Source organism: Sus scrofa, chromosome 5 (assembly GCF_000003025.6).
Source record: "Sus scrofa isolate TJ Tabasco breed Duroc chromosome 5, Sscrofa11.1, whole genome shotgun sequence".
Taxonomy (NCBI): domain Eukaryota; kingdom Metazoa; phylum Chordata; class Mammalia; order Artiodactyla; family Suidae; genus Sus; species Sus scrofa.
Window position 1 is genome coordinate 13,540,257 of NC_010447.5, and position 22,504 is coordinate 13,562,760.

Consider the following 22,504-nt stretch of genomic DNA (forward strand, 5'->3'; position numbering starts at 1 on the left):
TGTGGTGTAGGTCACAGATGCAGCTCAGATCTGGCGTTGCTGTGGCTGTGGCGCAGGCTGGCAGCTGTAGCTCTGATTCGAACCCTAGCCTGGCAACCTCCATATGCTGTGGGTGCGGCCCTAAAAAGACAAAAAAATATATATATATAAAATAAAATAGCAAACAATTACAAATAGTCCAAATGCTTATATATAAGAGGTTTGTTTAAGGTAGGTAAATCCTTATTGAAGGAATACTCAAGTGCTGAGTATTCTCTCATAAAGATTTATTATCTTTAACAAATATGAGAAGAAAGTGGTTGTTAATATATTTTTTTTGGTTGCAGAACTCTTTTTATATCCTAAAAGAAATCTAGTTTCAACCTAAATTTAAAGAAAAACAGCAATAGCTACAGGAACAAAGGTGCTCTTTTTTAAAGTAAGTGGGGAATGAAGCACTATCTACTCATCCTCCAAGATAATTCCTAGAAATTTTATGGATTCAAGGGACACATTTTGTAAACCACTACTCTTTAGGAACAATATTGTGAGAAAAAAGAGTAAGATGACAAAATGACTGCATTTTTGTAAAAAAAAAATATAGATATATATATACACACACACACATACATTTATATATTATACAGTGAAGAATGGTTAAAGATATACATCAAAATGCAAACAGGGCTTATCTTTGATTGGTTTTAATAGATAATTTGTATTTTCTTATTGCTTATATACTTTTTTTCCTTAGATCTTCTACAGTATTATTTAGCATGGATTATTTTCATAAGGAAAATATTATTTTTAAATCTACACTTTAACGTTGGTTTCTTCTGTGCAGTAAACTTTCTTATCCCTTTATTACAGATAGTATTTTAAAGTATTAATAATTTTATTTTTTCTTCAGTGCCATACCCACAGCATATGGAGGTTCTTAGGTTAGGGGTCACTCAGAGCTACAGCTGTGGCCTACGCCACAGCCACAGCAACACCAGATCCGAACCATGTCTGTGACCTACACCACAGCTGACAACGCTGGATCCTTAACCCACTGAGCAAAGAAAGGGATCAAACCCGCAACCTCATGGTTCCCAGTCGGATTCCTTTCCGCTGCACCACAACAGGAACTCCAACAAAAGTATTAATAATTCTTTAGGTCCTTATTCAACTGGAGAAAGTTGTCTTTAATCTGACAATCAAGGAGATATTAAAATTCAGGTAAATGGACTCTTACTGGCAAGTTGCTTTAGAACCTTACTATAGATTTTCTTTATGTTAAGTTGTGGGTACCTCAATAAAAAGTATTTTCTGCTCTGATTTCTGTGTCTTTTCACATGCTATTCAATTTCTGACAAATGTTCCATCCTCCTATTCTTCAAGTGGCTGAATCATCTCAGTCTTCAAATCTCAGGAGAGACTTTTAGAGGTCTTTGACTATACTAAGTGTTCTCAATCATTGTACTGTTTCTCCTAGCACTTAACACAATCTGATTTATATATTTATTTACTACCTGTCTCACCAACAAAACTGAAGTGTACAGAGACTATGTGTATTATTTGCCAATATCTTACACAATGCCTAGTGTGATACCTGGTGATTATTCATAAATATTTGCTGACTGATTGATTAAATTCTTGCTAAAATATGAATTTAGAGACTCATGGAGACTCAAGTGGTTTAAAATAACATTTCCCACACTCTTACCTAAATGGGTTGGCAGGGTCCTGTTTTCAATACCGTTTACGATTTCTGATAACTTTAATAATAGTCCAGAGTCATATTAACTAGGCACATTTTTAAATAGGCTGTATCAACTGATTCATTATTCACAGAGGTCTGCTGCGATGCCTACTTCAGGACTACTGATCCTCTATCATGTATCCTTTGGAAAATAAACATTCTATAATACAGACTAAGTATCTGCCACTTCATTTTCTAAAGCTTCTTCCAGTCCTGTTATGAATTATAATTGAAGCATACTAATGACGGCTAATCTCAATATACTAATATTTAGCATACATCATCCCACACATATGTTGATGTATAGCCACTGAATTATAAACCCTTTCTGCCAGGAATCTGAACAGTGTGAACTACTATTTTGGGCACAATTTAAATAATAGGGACTCCAACAATGGCAAACCAACAGTCTCAGAAGAGTTACTGCAATTAAATGGAGAACTTAAAAACACCAAAACAAACAGTGTAAGAAAAATAACCATAGAAGGTACCAAATAAGCACAGAGACATAACATTTTAAATACTTCCAAATATTTGGTTTCAAAGCATAAATGGAGCATGTGGCCCTTCCACATATTTTTCTGCCAAGTCCCAGGAAAAACTGACCATACTACAGTCATCTAAAACAGCTGTTAGGACTGATCTTCAAATATTTGGTTTCAAAATACAGACCTATTTGCACTTTAAAACTCAGATGCCTGCATATTCCTACTATGGTACTGCACTGAGATAATCCTTTCAAAGTAGGCTGTTGGCAAAAACAGATCTTTATTCATGGTGAGAACTGCTTCAAATGGATACAGCAAAATGTTAGCCTAAGTCCTAAAGTCAATTGTTAGAAAAGAAAATTTGCTCTGGCACCAAAATACTTCTTTTCTTTCTTTCTTTCTTTCTTTTTTTTTTTTTTGTGAGTTATTTAAGGTTAAAGAGAAAGGGTAAATGTGAAATGCTAAGATTCTAAAAGCAAGGGAAAAACTTTATGTCCACTTCACTTAAAATTGTTGACTTCCTTAAAATAAGTTTCTTGTTTAGCACATTGTTCTTGCGGGTACTCAAATATAAACTATCAAATCTGCCTTACTCTGGGTTGCTGAAAGGTCCAAACCACAGAAAAGGATCATAGTCTAGAAATAAATCAAGTGGTTTAAAATAACCTTTCCCATATTCTGGTGTAATTATACTTGTTTTCTAGGACTGTGTATAAGCATGGATATCTAGTTGTAATCCTCTATTTCTAACAACAACTATTAACTACATTACACCAACAATACAGAGTAACAAGTTAAGAGATCAGGATGCTAGGTGATAAACACAGTCTTTTACTCTTCTGAGCAGACATCAGTTCTAACTGGTCAAGTTCAACTAGCCTAAATATCTTAATGTTTCTTTAAGATTGCAGGCATTGGAGTTCCCATCATAGCACAGTGGAAACAAATCCAACTAGGAACCATTAAAGTTGCGGGTTCGATCCTCGTCTTGCTTAGTAGGTTAAGGATCCAGCATTGCTGGGAGCTGTGGTGGCCGGAATCTGTAACTCCTATTGGACCTCTACACTGGGAACCTCCATATGCTGTGGGTGTGGCCCTTAAAAAAAAAAAAAAAAAAAAAAAAAAAAAAGATTGCAGGCATTGGAAATACCTTTACCTTTATGAACCACACTGTTTTATTTTCTTTCAAATCTTACATTTAAAGCTTGTTCCTCAAAGATGCATTTAAAAAAAAAAAGGACACATGACTGTACAACTCAGAAAAGGAACTACGGAGTTCCCATTGTGGCTCAGCGGTAATGAACCCAACTAGTATCCTTGAGGATTCGGGTTCCATCCCTGGCCCCGATCAGTGGGCTAAAGCTCCGTTTGTTGCTGTGAGCTGTGGCGTAGGTCACAGACGCAGCTCAGATTCTGAGTTGCTGTGGCTGTGGCGTAGGCTGGCAGCTACTGATTCAACCCCTAGCCTGGGAACTTCCATACGACACCAGTGCAGGCCTAAAAAAAAAAAAAGGAAAAGAAAAGGAACTATATTTGGCATCTTTCAAAACAGTAGTCCATCTTCACCCTATTCTTCTGCTAAGTGTTACACAAATGGAAAGAATAAGAGTTATAATGGTTAGGAAATGTATCTTGAGTCATACGACTGATTAACGAGGGAATTGGAAACTTTTTCCATTTCCCAACTTAGCATTCCTCTCTTGCAGGCAGCTCTAGAGACACTCCAAACCAAGGACATTCCAGGTAAGAATACTCTTCTCAACCTTACCTCTTTATGCACCTTCCAACTGTCTACCGTCACATTGAAGAGAGCTTTCAGGGCCTCAATGGCACAGTCTGTCTCCTGAGGTGAGAGAGGAGGTCCATTATGGTCTATGGCCGACTCATATTCATCGGTCCACTTGATGCTAAAGGCACTTTCCAAGATCTGGGTTAGCAGCGGCAGTCCCTGGAGCTCATAGCGCAATTGTGACCTGATGTCGGTGTGCAAAAGTGACAAGAGGAAGAGCAAGCGCAAGTCAAAGCACTTAATGTCATTGATAAACTTTCGGTCCTTGCACTTTCTCAGGAGGTTACAGAGCTTTGCAGCAAGGTTAAGTTCCAGGCTGAGCTGCTGTGCCATTTGACTGTTGAACACTATGTTACACAGACATTTTAATGACTCCACAATAACTGGGAACTCTGACACCTTCTCCAAAGAATCATCCGACTCATTTAGCTTGGCTAGTCGCAGTAGTATCTGCATATTTTCCTTGGTTGTTACAGGAACTAAAACCTTTTTGTCTCTGGAGAGAATGCGGAGAACTTCCAGGCAGGACACTTGACATGTTGTTGGGATGTCCTTTAAAAGGACTTTAAATATGCCTTCACAGAGTTTCTGAAAAACAAGAATGAGTATGAAAAAACCATCACTTGGTTTATATGACTTAAAACAGCATGTTTCTTTATCAATGTATTTAACAGCACTTTAGGATCTGGCTAGAAAACATTTTGATTTTTCTGAAGTCACAGAATGTTAGAACTGAAAAAGACCTTACATTTGATGCACTTCTTTTGTTTTACAGATATGGAAACTGAGGGCCAGAAAGGTTAACTTGTACTAGGCAAGGGTGAATTAGTGGGGTAGGAAGAGGGAGAGTACAGGTTTCCTAACTTCCAGCCCAATATTCTCTGTATAAAAAGACTTATTCTCTTTCAAACTGACTAGCTTAAAATGTCTTATATAGCTTTGTTCTCAATGAATTTTTAACATCAGACTACACATAATATCAGGATGGAAGGTCATCAGTCTGAACAACTGGCCACAAGTACAGGCTCTTGTAAAAAGACTTGAAGAAGTCTGCATTTCTGCCCAGTTTCAGCCGTGCTATTTCTGAATTTATAGTACTATGGCAGTAGTCCTATGTTTTATAAACCTCAGGTTCTTTAGGCAATATGTAATAACATTTAACCATCAAATGACCCCAGAGAAGATCTTTTACTGACAACACTGATAAAAATTATCCTGAGTTCCCTGGTGGCTCAGTGGGTTAAGGATCCAGTGTCATCAGCGCTGTACATGGCTTCACTCCCCAGCCAGAGAACTTCTATATGACGTGGGCATGACCAAAACAAACAAACAAACAACAAAGAAGCTATTCCAAGTTGTAGGATTCCAAAAAGGCTCAGCTAGCATATATGATGCCTTTGAGTCAACTGCAAAAAGATGCCCCTTTCCAGGCTAACTGCAACGTGTTCCTACTGGATGGACAAATTACAAAAAAGCTCTCTTCCTCTGGGCAGCCCTGTGCCAGAACACTGGCTTGGGAAACTTGGAGCGTGGGCAGGATCTTTGCTTCCCTTTGTTCTCCTGGGGTAGGGCACAGAGTACACAAACATATGAAGTAGTCCTGGTTCCAAATCTTGTTACCACTATCTCAGAAACAATTCTTTATTTGGACCCAAAGTATACTCTATCATGAACTTTTTGAAAAACAGTTATTTCTATCTTGCCAAATTTATAAACTGCTGACAATTCTCTCAAAATTCGATGAGGAGCTTTCTTCTCCATGAACTGCAGATCTGGGTCTCTGAAGTACAGATTTTATATGTGGAGCAAATAAGTATAACCATTCTACTACCGACCATTTCTATACTTGTCACATTTTATAAAAACAACAGCAACAACTATGACCAATATAAAGTTTTACTTATTAATTATCATCAGACTTTAACTCTTTTAAAAAGAGGATATCCATGGGTCAAGCATTATGATCTTTGCAGGAATGCCAGGCCATGAGAATCTTCTCAGTACATCCTAGTCATACAGTTATGGAAATGCCAATTTTAAATGCACTATGTTCCCTAGATGAAGGAGGGAAGGAAATTAATCTAACAAACTTAAAAAAGAAAAAAACAAAACAAAACAAAACTTCATAACAATGTTAACTCTATCCCTTAACATACGTGATTAACTAGAAGGGACTTCCATTTAATGTTTTAATATCACTGCTAAAGCATTTTTTTTTTTGTCTTTTTGTCTTTTTAGGGCTGCACCCATGGCATATGGAGGTTCCCAGGCTAGGGGTCTAAGCGGAGCTGCAGCTGCCGGCCTATGCCACAGCCACAGCAATGCCAGATCCTTAACCCACTGAGTGAGGCCAGGGATTGAACTTGCCATCTCATGGTTCCTAGTTGGATTCGTTTCCCCTGCACTACAACGGGAACTCCCTGTTAAAGAATTTTTTTAATGAGTGTAGTTTAGGGGTGGGGGAAAGTGTAATTATTACACTCATTATTAAAAATATGTAAAACGGGAAATTTTCTCCGATTTCAGGTCTTTCACATCCTAGACAAAAAAAAAAAAAAAAAATCCTGCATACTATTTCCTATGTGGTATATTCCTGAGAGTGGAGTTAGATAAACTCTGCTCCCATTTAATTTTTCCCAAGAGGTAAATCATCTGTATTCCTACTTAGGAAATATAAATTGGGTATTATAAAATATCATATATGTGAATTTGGAGTTCTACATATCTAAGAAAACACCGAAATCTTTAGCTCTTTTCTTTCTAAACCAAAAACAACAGTGACAATAAAATCATGCCCCCTTCCCCAATATGTGGGTAACATGGCTTCTTTTTTCTCCTAACTTCATATTCGAGAAAGAAAAAAAGCAAAGTCTGAATACAGATTGGAATAGCCAAGGCTATAAACCAAATGGACTCTTAAACTCTGGGACATAAGAGATTAGTGATAACTACAAAATTTATAGTTAAAAACTGCCTCATCTAAAAGCTTTAAGACTGATCTTCAGCAAAAAACTGTTTTAGGCACAGTTTTCTATCATAGTTGTTCTTAAACATGCCATTTCTCATCACAAACTTGCCTCACATGACTATTAAGTAGTTTTTTGCTATAATGTTTCCTGAAAAGTAATACCACTTGTGGAACAATGAAACCCTTCCTTTTTTTTTTTTTTTTTTGTATTACAACTTAAAAAAATACATATTCAAAACCTAACAAAAGAAGTAATATTTAACAGACACACTCATTGCTCTCAATGGCACAATCATTTCTATTCAGAGTATATTATAAAGGACAAATTAATAAATCATGTATCACATTTGGATGAATCAGAAAAGTCTTGCTTTGCATAGGTACACCAAGCAAGAACACTGAAGAGGTAGCATTCTTTGATTCCTCCTTTTTTGATTGCATGCACTGCTCCTATGTTTCAAAGATACCCCCTGTATTTCACCTTTAATTTGCCCTAATGGTATTTTACTATGCTTTAACTATAAATTTTTCCAGTTGATTTCACCCTTCCTAAAACATGCCCTGCTCTCTTCAACACTTCCTGTAGCTCCCTGTTGCCCACAGAATGCAGGCTGAGGTGAGCCCAGTGTCCCCTTTCCTACTGCTGTCTCTGTTACACACCCTCCCTCTCTTCCAAGTGCTCCAAACAGACTCCCAGTCCCCTGACCATATGTCCTGAGCCTTCCTCCCACCATTCTTTAACATGACCTCCCTGTCCCCACTTCCACCAGGCAGGACCCCAATCTTTTTCTAAGGTTTAGTTTGAAGACTGAGGGGTCTAGAAGACTCCTTTGGTCTTTTTCTATACAGCATTTACTTCCAACAAGCATTTAGTTCTTTTTTACAGAATGAGCTGTTGGGGCATCTCACTCCTTTTCCAGGCTCCTTGAGCACAGAGGCTGTGTTTAATCTGTATCCAGTGGGTAGCCCAGGTGTGCTATAGCTATTTTAAAATATAAGATAACCACAAACTCCCAAAGATTACCTACTTTAAAGTCTACTACCTGACTCTCCAGTCCCTTGCAATAACTCCTCTGCATTCCTCTGCCACCTCTCATTACCATCTTCTCTTCCTCTTTTTGCAAATATAATAAATCATCATTACATAACATTTTAAGTACAAACTTTTTATTTACTCTCAAAGTATTTATTTATACAAACTTCTCATTGTTCAACTGATACTTTTTAATCAGAAAATTATTTTGATATCTTAGATAACCAGGGAACACATAATTTTTTTCATTAAAATTGACAGGAATGTTTTCTGATTTAAAAGCTTTTCACTTAGAGGTAAGGTTTTCAGGAATAAACTAAAGTCATAAAGCAAAGCTGAAATGTGTCTACAAAGCATAATTACTTCAGAGAAGCTGAGAAAAAAAAATCCCTTTTAAAATGCTCATTAGCTTGGCAGCCATGGCTATTTCCTTAAAATTGGACTGTAAGACTCATCAACAGAGACTAAACATTGAGATTCCAAACTGTTCCCTGATGTTAATACCAGGTATTGCAAAAAAAATTTTTGTAATTTTCTCTTGAATGGACATCCTAGAGTATAACACAGTAACAGTCCTCAAACTTTAGCATGCATCATAATTACCTACAGGGATTGTCGAAACACAACAATGTTGTACCTCACACCCTCAGAGTTTCTGATTCAGCAGATCTGGAGTGAGGTCAAAAGTGGGACTTTAACAAGTAACCAGTTGATGATGTTGCTACTGGTTCAGGAGCCACAGTCTGAGAATCACTGAACTACAATTAACAATGGACTGACACAAGTTAGATGTTGGGGACCAGAGGTTAACTAAGAATCACTGATCAGATAAGCACAGTAGAGCTGAAAGCCATTAGTACAAATACATTTCCTCAACTGTCCTGAAGATAAAGGTGGCATGGACAGGAATGGGATGTTATTGTCTGGTCACATTACCTTTCTTAAGTGTTAAAAATTACTAGAGGTGTGAAGCATACTCCTTGTTTAAGATCAGTGGTCCTGGGCTTGAAACTTGTTCAAGTTACCAAGGACTCTAAAACTAGAACTGTGTTGTGATTAAGAGCAGGGGCTCTAGATTTAAATTTCTTATGTTCAAAGGCTAACTCCTCCACTGTCTTCTGCTGGTGTGACCTCAGCAAGTTACTTATCTCTCTGAGCTTCACTTACTGTAAAAGTTAAATGACAGCACACATGTACAGCACTTAGAACAGTGCCTAGAATGTGTTAAGTGTTCAGTGCAGGTTATCTTTTATGTATGATTTTAAGGAAAAATCTCGACGTCCTCAAGCTTTCCATTTAAGATTCTCCAACCTGCTTTTTGAGTCTTCTCTTTCATTCTGTTCCTCTATCGAACCCTCCTCTCTAATTATATTCCTTTGAAATTACTTCACATAGCATCTTTTGCTTTCTTATCATCTTCCCTCTATGTGCATCAGTCTCCTCTGACTATTCAAGTTGTAAACACTCTCCAAAGCTAAGCTTAAAATTTACTTGATACAGTTTTCTCTAACCATTTCAGTCCCCAACCTTCTCCTTCTCCATGGAATATTCAAACCAAAATTTGTAGCAATCACTTGGCACTTAGTACATTCTTCCTGTTTTCTTTTCATGAGTTTGCTTCAACTACTAAAAGCTCTCCGAAGGTGGAAAGGACATCTTTCTTTTATGAGAGAAGAAAATGTATTGTAGTGGCTTTTGAATCAGAAAAACCTGGGTTTAATACCCAGCTTTACTTCTGTGTGATTCAAACATGTTATTTTGCTTCTCTGAGCTTCACTTTCTCATTTGTAAAATAGGAATAATATCACTCACGTCTCAGAGGGCTGCTGTGAAATAGACTCTGGGACATAATAAGCACTCTGAATTGTGACAATTACTCTATTTTTTTCATAATGCTCATAGCCCTGAGCAGAGCAACTAGCACACAGTAAGCACCCCAAATATAAACTAACTGTACTAAGAAGTTTCCTGAACGTAAAGCATTAGTAAAAGTCTATTAATGTTGTTTGCCTCTTCTCCTTTCTAAGTAGTAAAGGTTATTCTTATAATTGCCCCATTGGGTAAAAAACTCTTCTCATATGAACAGATGAAATTATATTTCTTCACATAAAGTTCTTTTTTCTGAAGAGTTTAAATTACATTCTTTAAAATGTAAAATGCATTAACTACTGAATGGAAAAAACATTCTAATTATACTACCTCGTATATTTTATATGAAGTGGACAGGAGGGTTTATCCTTAGTCAATCTACCTGATTATCAGTATCAGGCATATCAATTTAGCCTACATAGTTACACTCATCATGTGTATATAATTTTGCTTCCTGTCTTTTAAATTTAATTTCTAATGTAATTTTAAGCATTTCCACATTGCTATAGAGTCCTTATAAACATAATTTTAACTTGATGCAATATTAAATGAGTCCTATTCTCAATAAGTATTCAGCATGAAACCCAGCATAGTTCAGAAAATCAGTGGACTTAGCATCAGAAGGGGTAGCTTCATAATTTTAATATTTACAGTACTATTGTTTGCCTATGTGCTTTACAATTTACAAAAAGCTTTCAAATATATTCTCAATCTAAGGAATGCTTCCTGAGTGTTTACTATGATTCTTTAAATGATTTTCTAAAGGCACTTAACTACAAAGCAGAAGATCAAGACTCAATTGAGATCATCTGACTGCACTGTGATTTCCACTGCCAGTCCTTGATAGCACCATAGCTGTCGCTCGTTTATTAATTGTGACCTTGAGCGTGTCACTTTATTAGGCTTTCTTCTTCCTCTATACCATACATTGAGATGCTCTAAAGCAACCTGCTCCCAGCTCAAGAATGGCAGGGTTTTCACTATGAGTCTGTTAAAACTAGGATCAGCTGTGGCTTTAACGACGATACAAGCAAAACATGCTATGAAGCATATGTGAGCATTCAAATGATCTATCATGATTTAAATACTGTTGTAAAAGGTAATTTCTAAAAATATTTAAAAAAGAAAAATCAATTTTTATATACAAAGAAAATGCCGTTGCTTATAATACAGATACCGTAGTTGGTTTATTATACTTTGGCAACCAAAAAGAAGTTGTCAGAAAACACTTTTGAGGAGTTCCTGGAGTGGCTCAGCGGAAACAACTCTGACTAGCATCCATGAGGATGCAGGTTCAATCCCTAGCCTTGCTCAGATGGTTAAGGATCTGGTGATGCCGTGAACTGTGGTGTAAGTGGCAGACTTACAAAGCGGCTTGGATCCCGCATTGCTGTGGCTATGGCGTAGGCCAGCAGTACAGCTCCGACTGGACCCCTAGCCTGGGAACCTCCATATGCCATGGGTGCGGCCCTAAAAAGACAAAAAAAAAAAAAAAAAAAAGGAAAACACTTTTAAGATAAATTCTATTCAGAAATATCTGCATATTGGTGCCAGTTCACAAACTGTTACTAGACCATGTCAAAATAGATAAGTAAGTTCAGAAAGGTATAAAAAGTTAAGAGTATGCATTCAGAAACCTTTACAGCAATTAGACTTTGCTATGACATCCAAGGATGTGATTATTTCTTTAATAGTTCATTTTTATTGTACTTTACAAAAGTACCAGTTTTTTTTTGTTTTTTTGTTTTGACAAACTAGGGAAACATTAACAGACTAACAAAAAACTTGGTCCTTCATCATAAATAATGTGAGAAGCACTGTTCTAGAGAATGTATTTTATCCTATATGTTTTCTTCAACTATGTAACGAAGGTAGTAAAACTAGCTCAGATTCCAGATAATAAGGAAATAATACAAAGCCTCACAAATATACTTACTAAGACTCTGTTTAACTGTTAACAGAGGTGACAGTGTTAACATGGTGAAAAGTGATAGATGTCCATCAAAATCCATTCTCCCTTTTGCGAATATAAGAACTGAGGCAAGACTCATGACTGCCTAGCTATACCATACTCCTCAGCTCTTCTTCATGGCCATAGGAGTGTGGACACATACACCCTTTTCAGGTTTAAGTCATTAAGACAATGGTTATGCCTTCTCTCCTTTCTTGTCCCCTTCTGCAGCCCAGAACCTGGAAGTGGCAACCCAGTATTGGCTAATAACCTGACAAATTTATAAAGAAATTGAGTCACTATAAACACATGGAGCAGAGCTACTCACCTGCATGTTGATGACCTCAGAACTCTTAATTGGAAAGGTAATAAACACCTATATTCCTTAACTCACTTCCTTCTTGGAGGCCTTTTGTTGCAACAACTTAGCTTTACATTTAAATAAGAATGCATTTTTGAAACATGGTATCCCATCAATGCCCCATACAGAACTTCCTGTATCATCATTCCATAAGTAACAGAAATTATACTTTATCTCAATAGCTAAGCAAATACTCTCCACAACAAATACCAAGAGTTAGACCAAGTTGGCCCGTCTGTGTCATGGCTGGTTTGTATACTCAATTGTTCATCTATTCATTCATTCATAAGAATTCACCAAGTGTCTATTTAATAAATCCAAGATAAAATGGATATGATAGTATCTACTTCATAAGGTGGTTGGGGGAATTAAATGAGAAAAAAGTGTATTGCTGCCTTAGAATAAAATAAACAATAAATGTTATTTACCATTATAACTACAATGTAAGCTCCATATGGTGTAATAGATATGAGTTTGTCCAGTCATACAGACTTCACTTTGCTATTTATTACTTGAGAGATCTGGGCAAGTTATTTGTTTTTTCTGAGCACAAGTTTCATTACATGTAAAACAGAGATAATACTCTATGTATTACAGTGTTGTTTATTAAATGAGATGATGGTACAGAGTAAGAGCTAAAATTGTGCATTTTAAGAACAAGACCTATGATTAAAGATCTCAGCCAAGAGCAGTTTCTTGAAGGAGGCTTGTTTTTTTTAATTGAAATAATAAGGCTACATGTAGATTTGACATCTAGTTTTTTCCCCAACATCAGTGATTAATAAAAGGATTTAATGGGCAGGGGTTCTCAAAAATCTTTACTATTAGTTGATGAAATTCCAGTAAAGATTCATAATTAATTTAGAATAAAAATTGGCCAATAACTGAACAACCAAATCTAAATGAAACAGTGAACAGAGAGAGTGAACACTACAAAAGACAAGGACTAAACTAATGTTTGTTTTATTTATAAGAAACAGGAAGAATGCAATAACTTTCCCGTTCAAGTTGGAAAGAAGGGCAGGGTACACACACAGCACAGCCAGTGAGTTCAACTTGGCAGTAACCCTATGATAACCACAGGCTAGAAAAGAGTCCAAGAGCCAAACAAAATGAGTATAATTTCTAGAATCAGAATATTAAGAGTTAGAAAGGGCTACAATGACTACTTAACATCAACAAACAATAGCAGTGCAAAAGCTTTGATAAAAAAATGGGTTTAGGAGTTCCCATTATGGCTCAGTAGAAATGAATCTACCTAGTATCCATGAGGATGCAGGTTTGATCCCTGGCCTTGCTCAGTGGGTTAAGGATCCGGCGTTGCTGTGAGCTGTGGTGTAGGCTGGCAATTGTAGCTCTGATTTGACCCCTAGCCTGGGAACTTTCATACTTCTATGTTCCATGGGTGCGGAACTAAAAGACAAAAAAAAAAAAAAAAAAAAAATGGATTTAATGGGAGAGTAAGTCTGGAAAATCTATAAGGCTTAGTAAAATATTAGGACTGAGCTGCAGTTCCAATTCAGCTCCTAGCCCAGGAACTTCCAGATGCCACAGGTGCAACAGTAAAAATAAATAAATAAATAAATAAATAAAATATTGATTATAGATGTACTATGGAAAAGAAACTTGTTTAATTTTCTAAAGCTGGTATTTCCTTTATTTATTTGATCATAGAATCCATTCTGCAAAAAATATCTAATAAGGTATTCAGGACTAGGAGATATTTATTTTATAGATATAAAAACTTACTCCCAAGGAAGCTAAATGATCTGCTTATGGTAGCAGAGAAAGCTACAATGGGAAAGGGGACTAAGGTTATTATCTGACTCCCAGTCCTACTCTCTTCTCATGTTACTGGTATCTGACGATAAAGCAAAAATGAATGTTCTAACATTCAAAGCAATTTTGTGTTAAGCTAGGTCTGTGAAAGGAATTACTGAGGATTGACTTTTTTTCTCCTTAAATAAAAAGACTTAAGTCCTCAAACATGGTTCTATTCCTCTTCTTCTTACTGTTTCTGTTCTGCCACTGTAGTGGAAGTGAAATACCTATCCTTATAGCCTACCACTCTCTCTTTAATAAGAATGGATTGCCCCCACCCCTATGTTCTTGCCCATTATGTCTACAACATTAGCTGCATGCTTGATTTATGCTCTCACTGCAATCAACCAGTGCTCCTACAGTGATGGAATAGGACCCTGCTCTTAAAATAGGCACATTCATCTGGGAGAGAGGGCACAGTGCCAAGGATACATAAAGTCACAGGACAATCCTAGTGCATCCTCTTTAACCACTGTTTTACTAAAAGATTTATCAAGGGTGGTGATGGGGAAGAATTTCTACATGAAAATAAATGAACGCATTACAACTCACAATACAAAAAGTCACACGAACTTTTAGGATAAAAAATTAAATGTGAAAGCAATTTTGTAGTTAAGGCAGGATCCCTTAAATAATGCCTCCCTGGACTCAAGGTTATGCCTACACGTCTCTCTGATGGATGTCACTGGATATATATTCCACAGGAATCTAATTTTAGTTCTTAACTGGAGCTGAAGGTCAGCCACCAAAATCTGATAGTTCTAAACTTTTGCCCTCTGTGTACAGCAATGTTGTATGTGTGTGTGTATGCGCGCAAGAAAGGAGGAGAAAGACAGAGGTATTAAATTCTAAAATAAGCTTGCTATAATCAACAATTACAACAATGCAGTCAATTCCTGAAGACAGACCTAATTCAAAAATTGTATTTTAGAAAAACATTAAATAATTATTTCCAGGATTCTACAATGTGCTTTTAACAAAGGTTAGAGAGGATTCTGGAGGTCAAATTTGGAATTTCTTTATAAAAAGCTAAAGATGAGATTTTCTAAATGAATACAAATGCAGCTGGGTCCATTTATATTTAGCTTATTTATATCTATACAGTTTGGGGTTTTTTCCTACTTGTACTGTGGGAGGCAATGGTAACTGTCATTTTTTAGTTAAAGGATACTGTCCTAGTGAGTGAGGTTTTACCTCACTTTCTAAATTTCACCTCTAGCTCCCCTTCTTGCATATGTACATTTTTTTTTTTCTTCAGTAATACAATCTTTCCGGCTATGTTCTATATCATAGTGATCCTGCCAAAAGACTGAAGAGAGAGTTCGGAGTAACAATTATGTAAGTTTGGCTCAAGCTTCTCTGCTAATTAGCAACCCTGAGAAAGACATGTTGCATCATCAAGAGTTCATTTACAGATGGGAAAGGCAGCTTAGGTGTAAATGAAAACTTAACAACCAATCAGCTCCCTTTCCTTTCTTGACTCAGGACAGAAATGGGCATGTCAAAACTTTGTTTTTCTTTAAATATAGTACCAGTCAACACTACTTCTCTTACTACTTAAGTAGGAGTCTTTATTTTTCAGACAGCCCTCTTTTCCACTACCTATGCAAAACATATTTTAATATTTTAATTTCACATACTGGCAAATAGAGGAGCATTATCATTTGCCACATTTTAATTTGCCAAATAAGGGAACATCAACTCATTTAATCTTTAGTGAGTACTTAGCCACATTACAGTTTATGCAGTACACTAACAAGGCTGGAAGACGTACTCTATCACAACATATACTCTGTATCTTGGTGGCTGATGTAGATCCTGGTCCTATGAATCTCTACAGCTTTTTGCCTTTTCCAGTGTGTCAGTGTCTCTCCCAAATACAGCCTTTTTGGAATTTCCTTATTCTGTCTCCAATGCCATGTACTCTCCAATTCTCAAGTACTCACTTTGAACTAGTTACTCTATCTCTAAATCCCTAGTTTTCAGCTCTAGTAGCCCAGGCATGTGTGAAAGACAGAGGCTCTGATGATAAGCTGATGTTATGGCCTAAATATTTGTATCCCCACTAAATTCATGTTTGAAGCCCCAACTCCAATGTGATGGGGCTTTGGGGAGGTGGAGTCATGAGCAAGCAGGCCTGGTCTTATGGGATTAGCACTCTTTTAGGAAGAAACATCAGGGAGCTGGTTCACTGAAGTCCCCTCTCTGCATAAAGAGCAGGAGGTCAAATGAGTACACAGTGGGATGGCAGCTGACTACAAGTCAAGAAGGAAACCTACCTTACCAAAGCCTTGATTTTGGACTTCCCAGCCTCCCAAACTGAGAAATAAATTTCTTTTGTTAAAGCAACCCAGTTTTTGGTACTTTGTCAAGGGAGCCTAAGCAAACTAAGATAGTTGAAAATAGCGACAACAGGGAAGTTGTCTCAATGAGATAGTAGTGATTTTAAAGGTCTTCAAAGGCACAAGAACACACTAGCTGTAACTGTATAGCAAAAAAAGTACAGAAACACAGTTTGGGTTCTAATTCCTAGTTCAACTATTTTCTGAACTTGGATCAGGAGCAATTTACTTATTCTATCTGAAGCTAAATTACCTCATGTGGAAGATAGAAATATATCTATTTCACAAGGTTACTGTGAAATATCTATTTATATTGTTAGTATTATATTACTTAATAGCATCTGAGACAACATATCATAAGGCGTCTTACAAGTTATTTATTGGAAAACAGTACAACTGAAGTTAAAAAAAAAACACCAGGGTTCAAACACTAGTTTGTAGCTAGTGATCTAGGTAAATTTCTTGAACTCACTGTGCCTCATTTACTTATACCTAAAAATAGGAATAACATCTAGGGGTATATAAATATTATATATGAGATGATATATTTTAAGATCTCTAGCACAGCGCTTGGGGTAGAACTGAGGCTCAAGCACATGACATCATAAAGATGGCCAGATAAACCAACAGATCAAGTAACATTAACACGCACATTGCACAGGCACAACAGGGCTAGGAAATTTTTATCTGTATTTTGCATCTAATGACAAAACCCCTTGAAAAGGAAAGGAAAATAAATACAACATTGCAATTTTGAATTAATTTTCTAGATTCTATAGTGTCCATTTAGAATCTTTAGAGTCTATAAATGAGCACTTACGTGCACAGGACTGCTATAAGCATCTAACCTAAAATGCTCCCAATTTAAAATTCAAGTACATGCATAATATTCAAGAGAAATAAATTTTAACTGGTGACAAAAAGTTTATTTTGGGTTGGGGAACTATAAAAGCAGATGACTCAAGTTATATGTATTTCAATATATTTAAACTATATAGTAAAAGATTGAAGGAATAAACTACATACAGAGAATTTAGCCAGAGAAAGCTTCTTGATAAATGTGAGTGCTGGGCAGTAAGTAGGGGGAAAAAAGTGAAAGAGATGGAGCAGAAGGAATAGGAAGACAAGCTAAATGGTAGACAATGGCAGAGGCAGAGAGGGATGTGGATAAAGTAGGAGGATCAATTAAAGCAGATTTAGAGTTCATACAAGTAAAAGCTTTCTAACAATTAAAGTTATCCAACAGCACAGTGGCTGCTGTGAGCTTCCCATTACTGAAAGTATTCAGAGTGTTATAACCCTCAGCACAAGATACCATAGAAGGAATCACTGTACTGGAAGTTCCCTTAGAAGCCACCCTGCAATCATGATCACTGAAGACAGAAAAGGAGACAGAGGACCTAGTTTGAGTCCCAGCTCTCCCATTCATTAATTATAACTTTAGGCAGGTCAACCTCTCAGTTTTTCATCTACAAAAGGGGAAGCTGGGAACACTGGAAATGTCTGTTCAGCCAAGAACTCCTTCAGGTCCTAATTAGTCAAAGATGTACATGTTCTCTACTTTCCTTAGTACACAATCAAACTTTGTAACAAAGAGCTAATTGCTGAGAAAAAGAAACTTAACATTTTAAGCAAAAAAATAATAATCATAGCGAAAAAAAAAAAATCTGCACCACGCCTAACTCCTATAGGCCAAGCACTATACTGCTCATGGGAAGGGCATATCCTTAGTAGTTATCCTGTCCACTCATGCTGCAAATCATGTGCTTCTGTTTTCTGTCAATTGTTTTAAATAGTTCAATGTCAAAGCTTTGTTTATGCTCTGCATCAAGTCTCATATTTTGGATGCCTAAAATCAGAAAATGAATAGAATCGATTCATAAGCCATACAACCAGTCAATTCAATTATTAATTGAGTGGCAGTATGGTGCAGCACATGGGCTGTGGCAACAGACTGCATAGGCTAGAATCACATCCTCCCACTTCACTAGTTTGGACAAGTAATTTCTTTGTGTGCCTTAGTTTCCTCATTTCTAAAATAAGTAAGATAGTAGTACCTACTTTATAGCTTTGTTGTGAGGATTAAATGTGTTAATATTCAAATAATGTTTGGAATGATGATGGATATGTAGTATTTAAGACAGCTTTATTGGTATATAATTTACATATCATAAGGTTTACCCTGTTAAAGTATACAGTTAATTGGTTTTTAGTATGTTCACACTTGTGCAACCATCATCACTGTTTTAGAACATTCTCAATACCCCAAAAGAAACCCAATACCCATTAGCAATAATTCCCCATTCCCCTATCCCGCACTAACCCTTGGGCAACCACAACCCACTTTCTGTCACAACAAATCTGTCTAGACATTTTAGACATTTCATACAAATGGAATCGTACATTATGTGGCCTTTTGAGTTCAGCTTCTTTCACTTAGTATAATGTGTTCAAAGTTCTAACATGTTTTAAGCACTTATCACTTCACTCTTTTTTATGGCTGAGTAATATTCCAGTGTATGGATATAACACATTTCATTGGCCCATTCACAGACTGATGGACATTTGGGTTGTTTCCACATTTTAGCTATTATAAACAATACTGCTGTAAACATTCAAGCACAAGTTTTTGTTTGGCCATATATGTTCATTTCTTTTGGGTAGATATTTAGGAATGCAATTGCTGGGTTATTTAGTATCTCTGTTTAAACTTTTGAGGAAATGTTAGAATGTTTTCCAAAGTGGCTGCACCACTTTAAATGCTGTACCAAATCAGTAATGTATGAGGATTCTGATCCCTCCACATCCCTGTCAACACTTGTATTATCTAACTTTTTTTATTTCAGCCATACCAGTGACTGTAAACCAGTATCTCATTGTGGTTTTTGATTTGCACTTCCTTGAAGATTAATGATGAGTATCTTTTCATGTGTTTATTGGCCATTTGTATATCTTCTTTGGAAAAATGTCTATCACATCCTTTGCCCATTTAAAAATTTTGTTGTCTTTTTATCAGAGTTCTTTATAAATCCTAGATACAAGTCTCTTATCAGATATATGATCTGCAAATATTATCTTTCATTCTGTGGGTTGTCTTTTCACTGTCTTGATAGTATCCTTTGAAGCGCAAAGGTTATTATTATTATTTGTCTCTTGTCTTTTTAGGGCTGCACTCACAGCATATGGAGGTTCCCAGGCTAGGGGTCAAGTTGGAGCTGCAGCTGCCAGCCTACACCACAGCCACAGCAACACCAGATCCAAGCTGTGTCTGCGACCTACACCACAGCTCATGGCAATGCCGGATCCTTAACCCACTGGGCAAGGCCAGGGATCAAACCCACATCCTCAGGGCTACTAGTAGGGTTCATTAACCACTAAGCCACAATGAGAACTCCTGAAGTACAAAAGTTACTGATGATGCCCAATTTATTTATTTTTTCTTTGGTTGCCAGTGGTTTGGTGTTATATCTAAGAATCCACTGTGAAGTCCAGGTCAAGAAGACTTATCCTCCTTATGCTCCTTCTAAGAGTTTTATGGTTCTAGATCATGCATTTGGGTCTGGTCTATTTTGAGTTAATTTTTGCATAGAGTGTGAGGTAAAGGTTCAACACATTCTTTTATATGTGGCTAGGTGTCTCAGCACCATTTGTTAAAACACTTTTCATTTCCCACTGAATGGTCTTATACCCCTGCCAAAATTAGTTGACCACAGATATGTGGGTTTATTTCTGGACTCTTAATACTATTCCATTGATCTATACTTATCTATATATCTATCCATCCACATATCTATACATAGTTTTTTTCTAAGACCCACAGTTGGTTCAATCTGTGGATGCAGAACCACAGATGAGAAGGGCCAATGATAAAGTTATACATGGATTTTTGACTACTCAAGGAATTGGCACTGCTAAGCCCCAAATTGCTCAAAGGACAACTGTATTTATGTTTATCTATCCTCATGTCAATACCACACTGTCTTGATTATTGCTGTTTTGTAATAAGTTTTGAAATTGGGAACTGGGAGTCCTCCAAGTTTGTCCTTTTCAAGATTTGTTTGGTTTGTCTATATCCCTTGCAATTCCATGTGAATCTCAGAACTAGCTTGTCAACTTCTACAAAGAAGCTACCCAGGATTCCAAAAGGCTTCTTTAACTCTATAGGTCAGTGTGGTATGTAGTGTCATCTGAGCAATAGTAAGTCTTCAATCCATGAACATGGGATGTTTTCCCACTTGTTTAGATCTTCAAATTTCTTTCAACAATGTTTTGTAGTTTTCTACAAAACTGAGGTACTTTCTGAATCTGAGTTATTTCCTCAGTTGTTCTTGGTTAGTATACACATACCTTACAGTATTAACTCTAGATTTATATTAATTACCGAGATACAGTAACATTACTTCTATACGATGCTATTCCTTTCCCTTCTTTTGTGGCATTATTGTTATATACATTATACGTAAATTATCACTTGATATATAATTTTGTCTTTTTTTATATTAATCCTGAAAAAACTTTCCTTGAAAAAGACACAAGCACCAGCATGTTCATTGTAGCACTACTCACAACGAAGAAAGACATGGAAACAACCTAAATGTCCATCAACAGATAACTGGATTAAGAAGATGTGGTATATGTACACAAAGGAATACTACTCAGCCATAAAAAAGAACAAAATAATTTTGTCTTTTAAAGTCACTGAGAAGAAAGGATACGGAGTATGTATTTACAGTTTTTGTTATATTAGTCTTATTTATAATTTCTGGTTCTCTTGATTTGTTCTTGAGGATTAGAGTTACCATCTAGTGTCACTTCCTTAAGTCCAGTACAGCTTTGCTCTTATCACCTTTGTGCCACTTTGGCAAATATATCACATTTCCATGTTACTGGCTGAACAATACACGTGCACACACACTGTTTTATACAAATGCTTTTCAGTTGAGAATAAATATGCATTTAAATTATCTTTATCAGTTCTCTTCTGTTTCTTTCTCTTTTTTTGGCCACACCTGTAGCATGTGGATGTTCCTCGGCCAGGGATCAAACTTGCACCACAGCAGTGACCTGAGCCACAGAAGTGACAATGTTGGATCCTTAACTGACAGACCCCCAGGGAACTCCTCTCTTTTGTGTTTTTGTATGGATTTGAATTCCTATTTGTGGTGATTTGCTTTTGGTGAGAAGAACTTTTAGTATTTCTTGTAAGGTGGGTCTGGAACAAATTCACCTTTTCACTCATCTAAACATGTCTTTACCTCTGGTGCAATGGTAAAAGATAGTTCTTGGCTAAGGTTTTTTTCTTCAAAGAAAAAAAGAGCTCAAGCTCCATGAATATATCATCCCATTGCCTTTGACCTATACTTGTGATGAGAAGTGGCTGTGTTCCCTTGTAAGTGACAAGTCCCTTTTCTTTTGCTTCTTTCAAGATTTTCTCCTTGTCTATGAGTTTTGGCATTTTTACTCTGATTTTTCTGTTTGTGGGTCTCTTTGAGGTTATCCTCATTATTAAGCATCCTGGATATGTATGTTGTTTCCCAATGAATTTGGGAAGTTTTTATATATTATTTCTTCAAGTATTTTTTCTTCTCTTTTCTCTCCTTCTTATGGAACTCCCATTATGTGTATGTTGGTACATTAATGTTGTCTCAGATTGCTCTGAGGCTTTCATTTTCTTTATTCTTTTCTCTGTTCTTTTCTTTACACACTATTGATTTAACTTCAAGTCTGCTCATTCTTTTTTCTGCCAGGTTGAACCCAATGTTGGGTCTCTTTCAGTGATTTTTTTCCCAGGTTATTGTACTTTTCACTTTCAAAACTTCCATTTGGTTCTTCTTTTTTTTCTTTGTTTTTCGGCTGCCCCATGGCACATAGAGTTCCTGAAGATTGAATGCTACAGCTACAGCAATGCCAGATCCTTAATCCACTCTGGTGGACTGAGAATTGAAACTGCATCCTTGCCACTGCAGAGACACTGCTGATTCGGTTGCACCACAGAAGGGACTCTTCTTTTCCTTTTAATCATTTCTATCTTTGTATTGCTATTCTTCACTTGATGTGACACTGTCATCAAACCTGCATTACTTCTTTAATTATGGTTTCCTTTAGTTTTCTGAATATATTTGTAATGTCTACTTTGAAGTCTGTTAAATCCAACATCTG

At 36.5% G+C, this 22,504-nt stretch overlaps 1 protein-coding gene across 7 annotated transcripts in view; it reads right to left on the reverse strand.

Moving 5' to 3' along the window:
- Positions 1 to 22,504, reverse strand: part of RIC8B (RIC8 guanine nucleotide exchange factor B) — a 111,565-nt gene that overhangs the window by 71,324 nt on the left and 17,737 nt on the right. For all 7 annotated transcript variants that reach the window (XR_002343919.1, XR_001303487.2, XR_001303486.2 and 4 more), the window contains exon 3: positions 3,980 to 4,588. Coding sequence is in view for 2 of the 7 variants with exons in the window: in XM_005655526.3 (XP_005655583.1) it covers positions 3,980 to 4,588 (609 nt within the window). In the remaining 5 variants the exon portion in view is untranslated. The remainder of the gene's footprint in view (positions 1 to 3,979; positions 4,589 to 22,504) is intronic.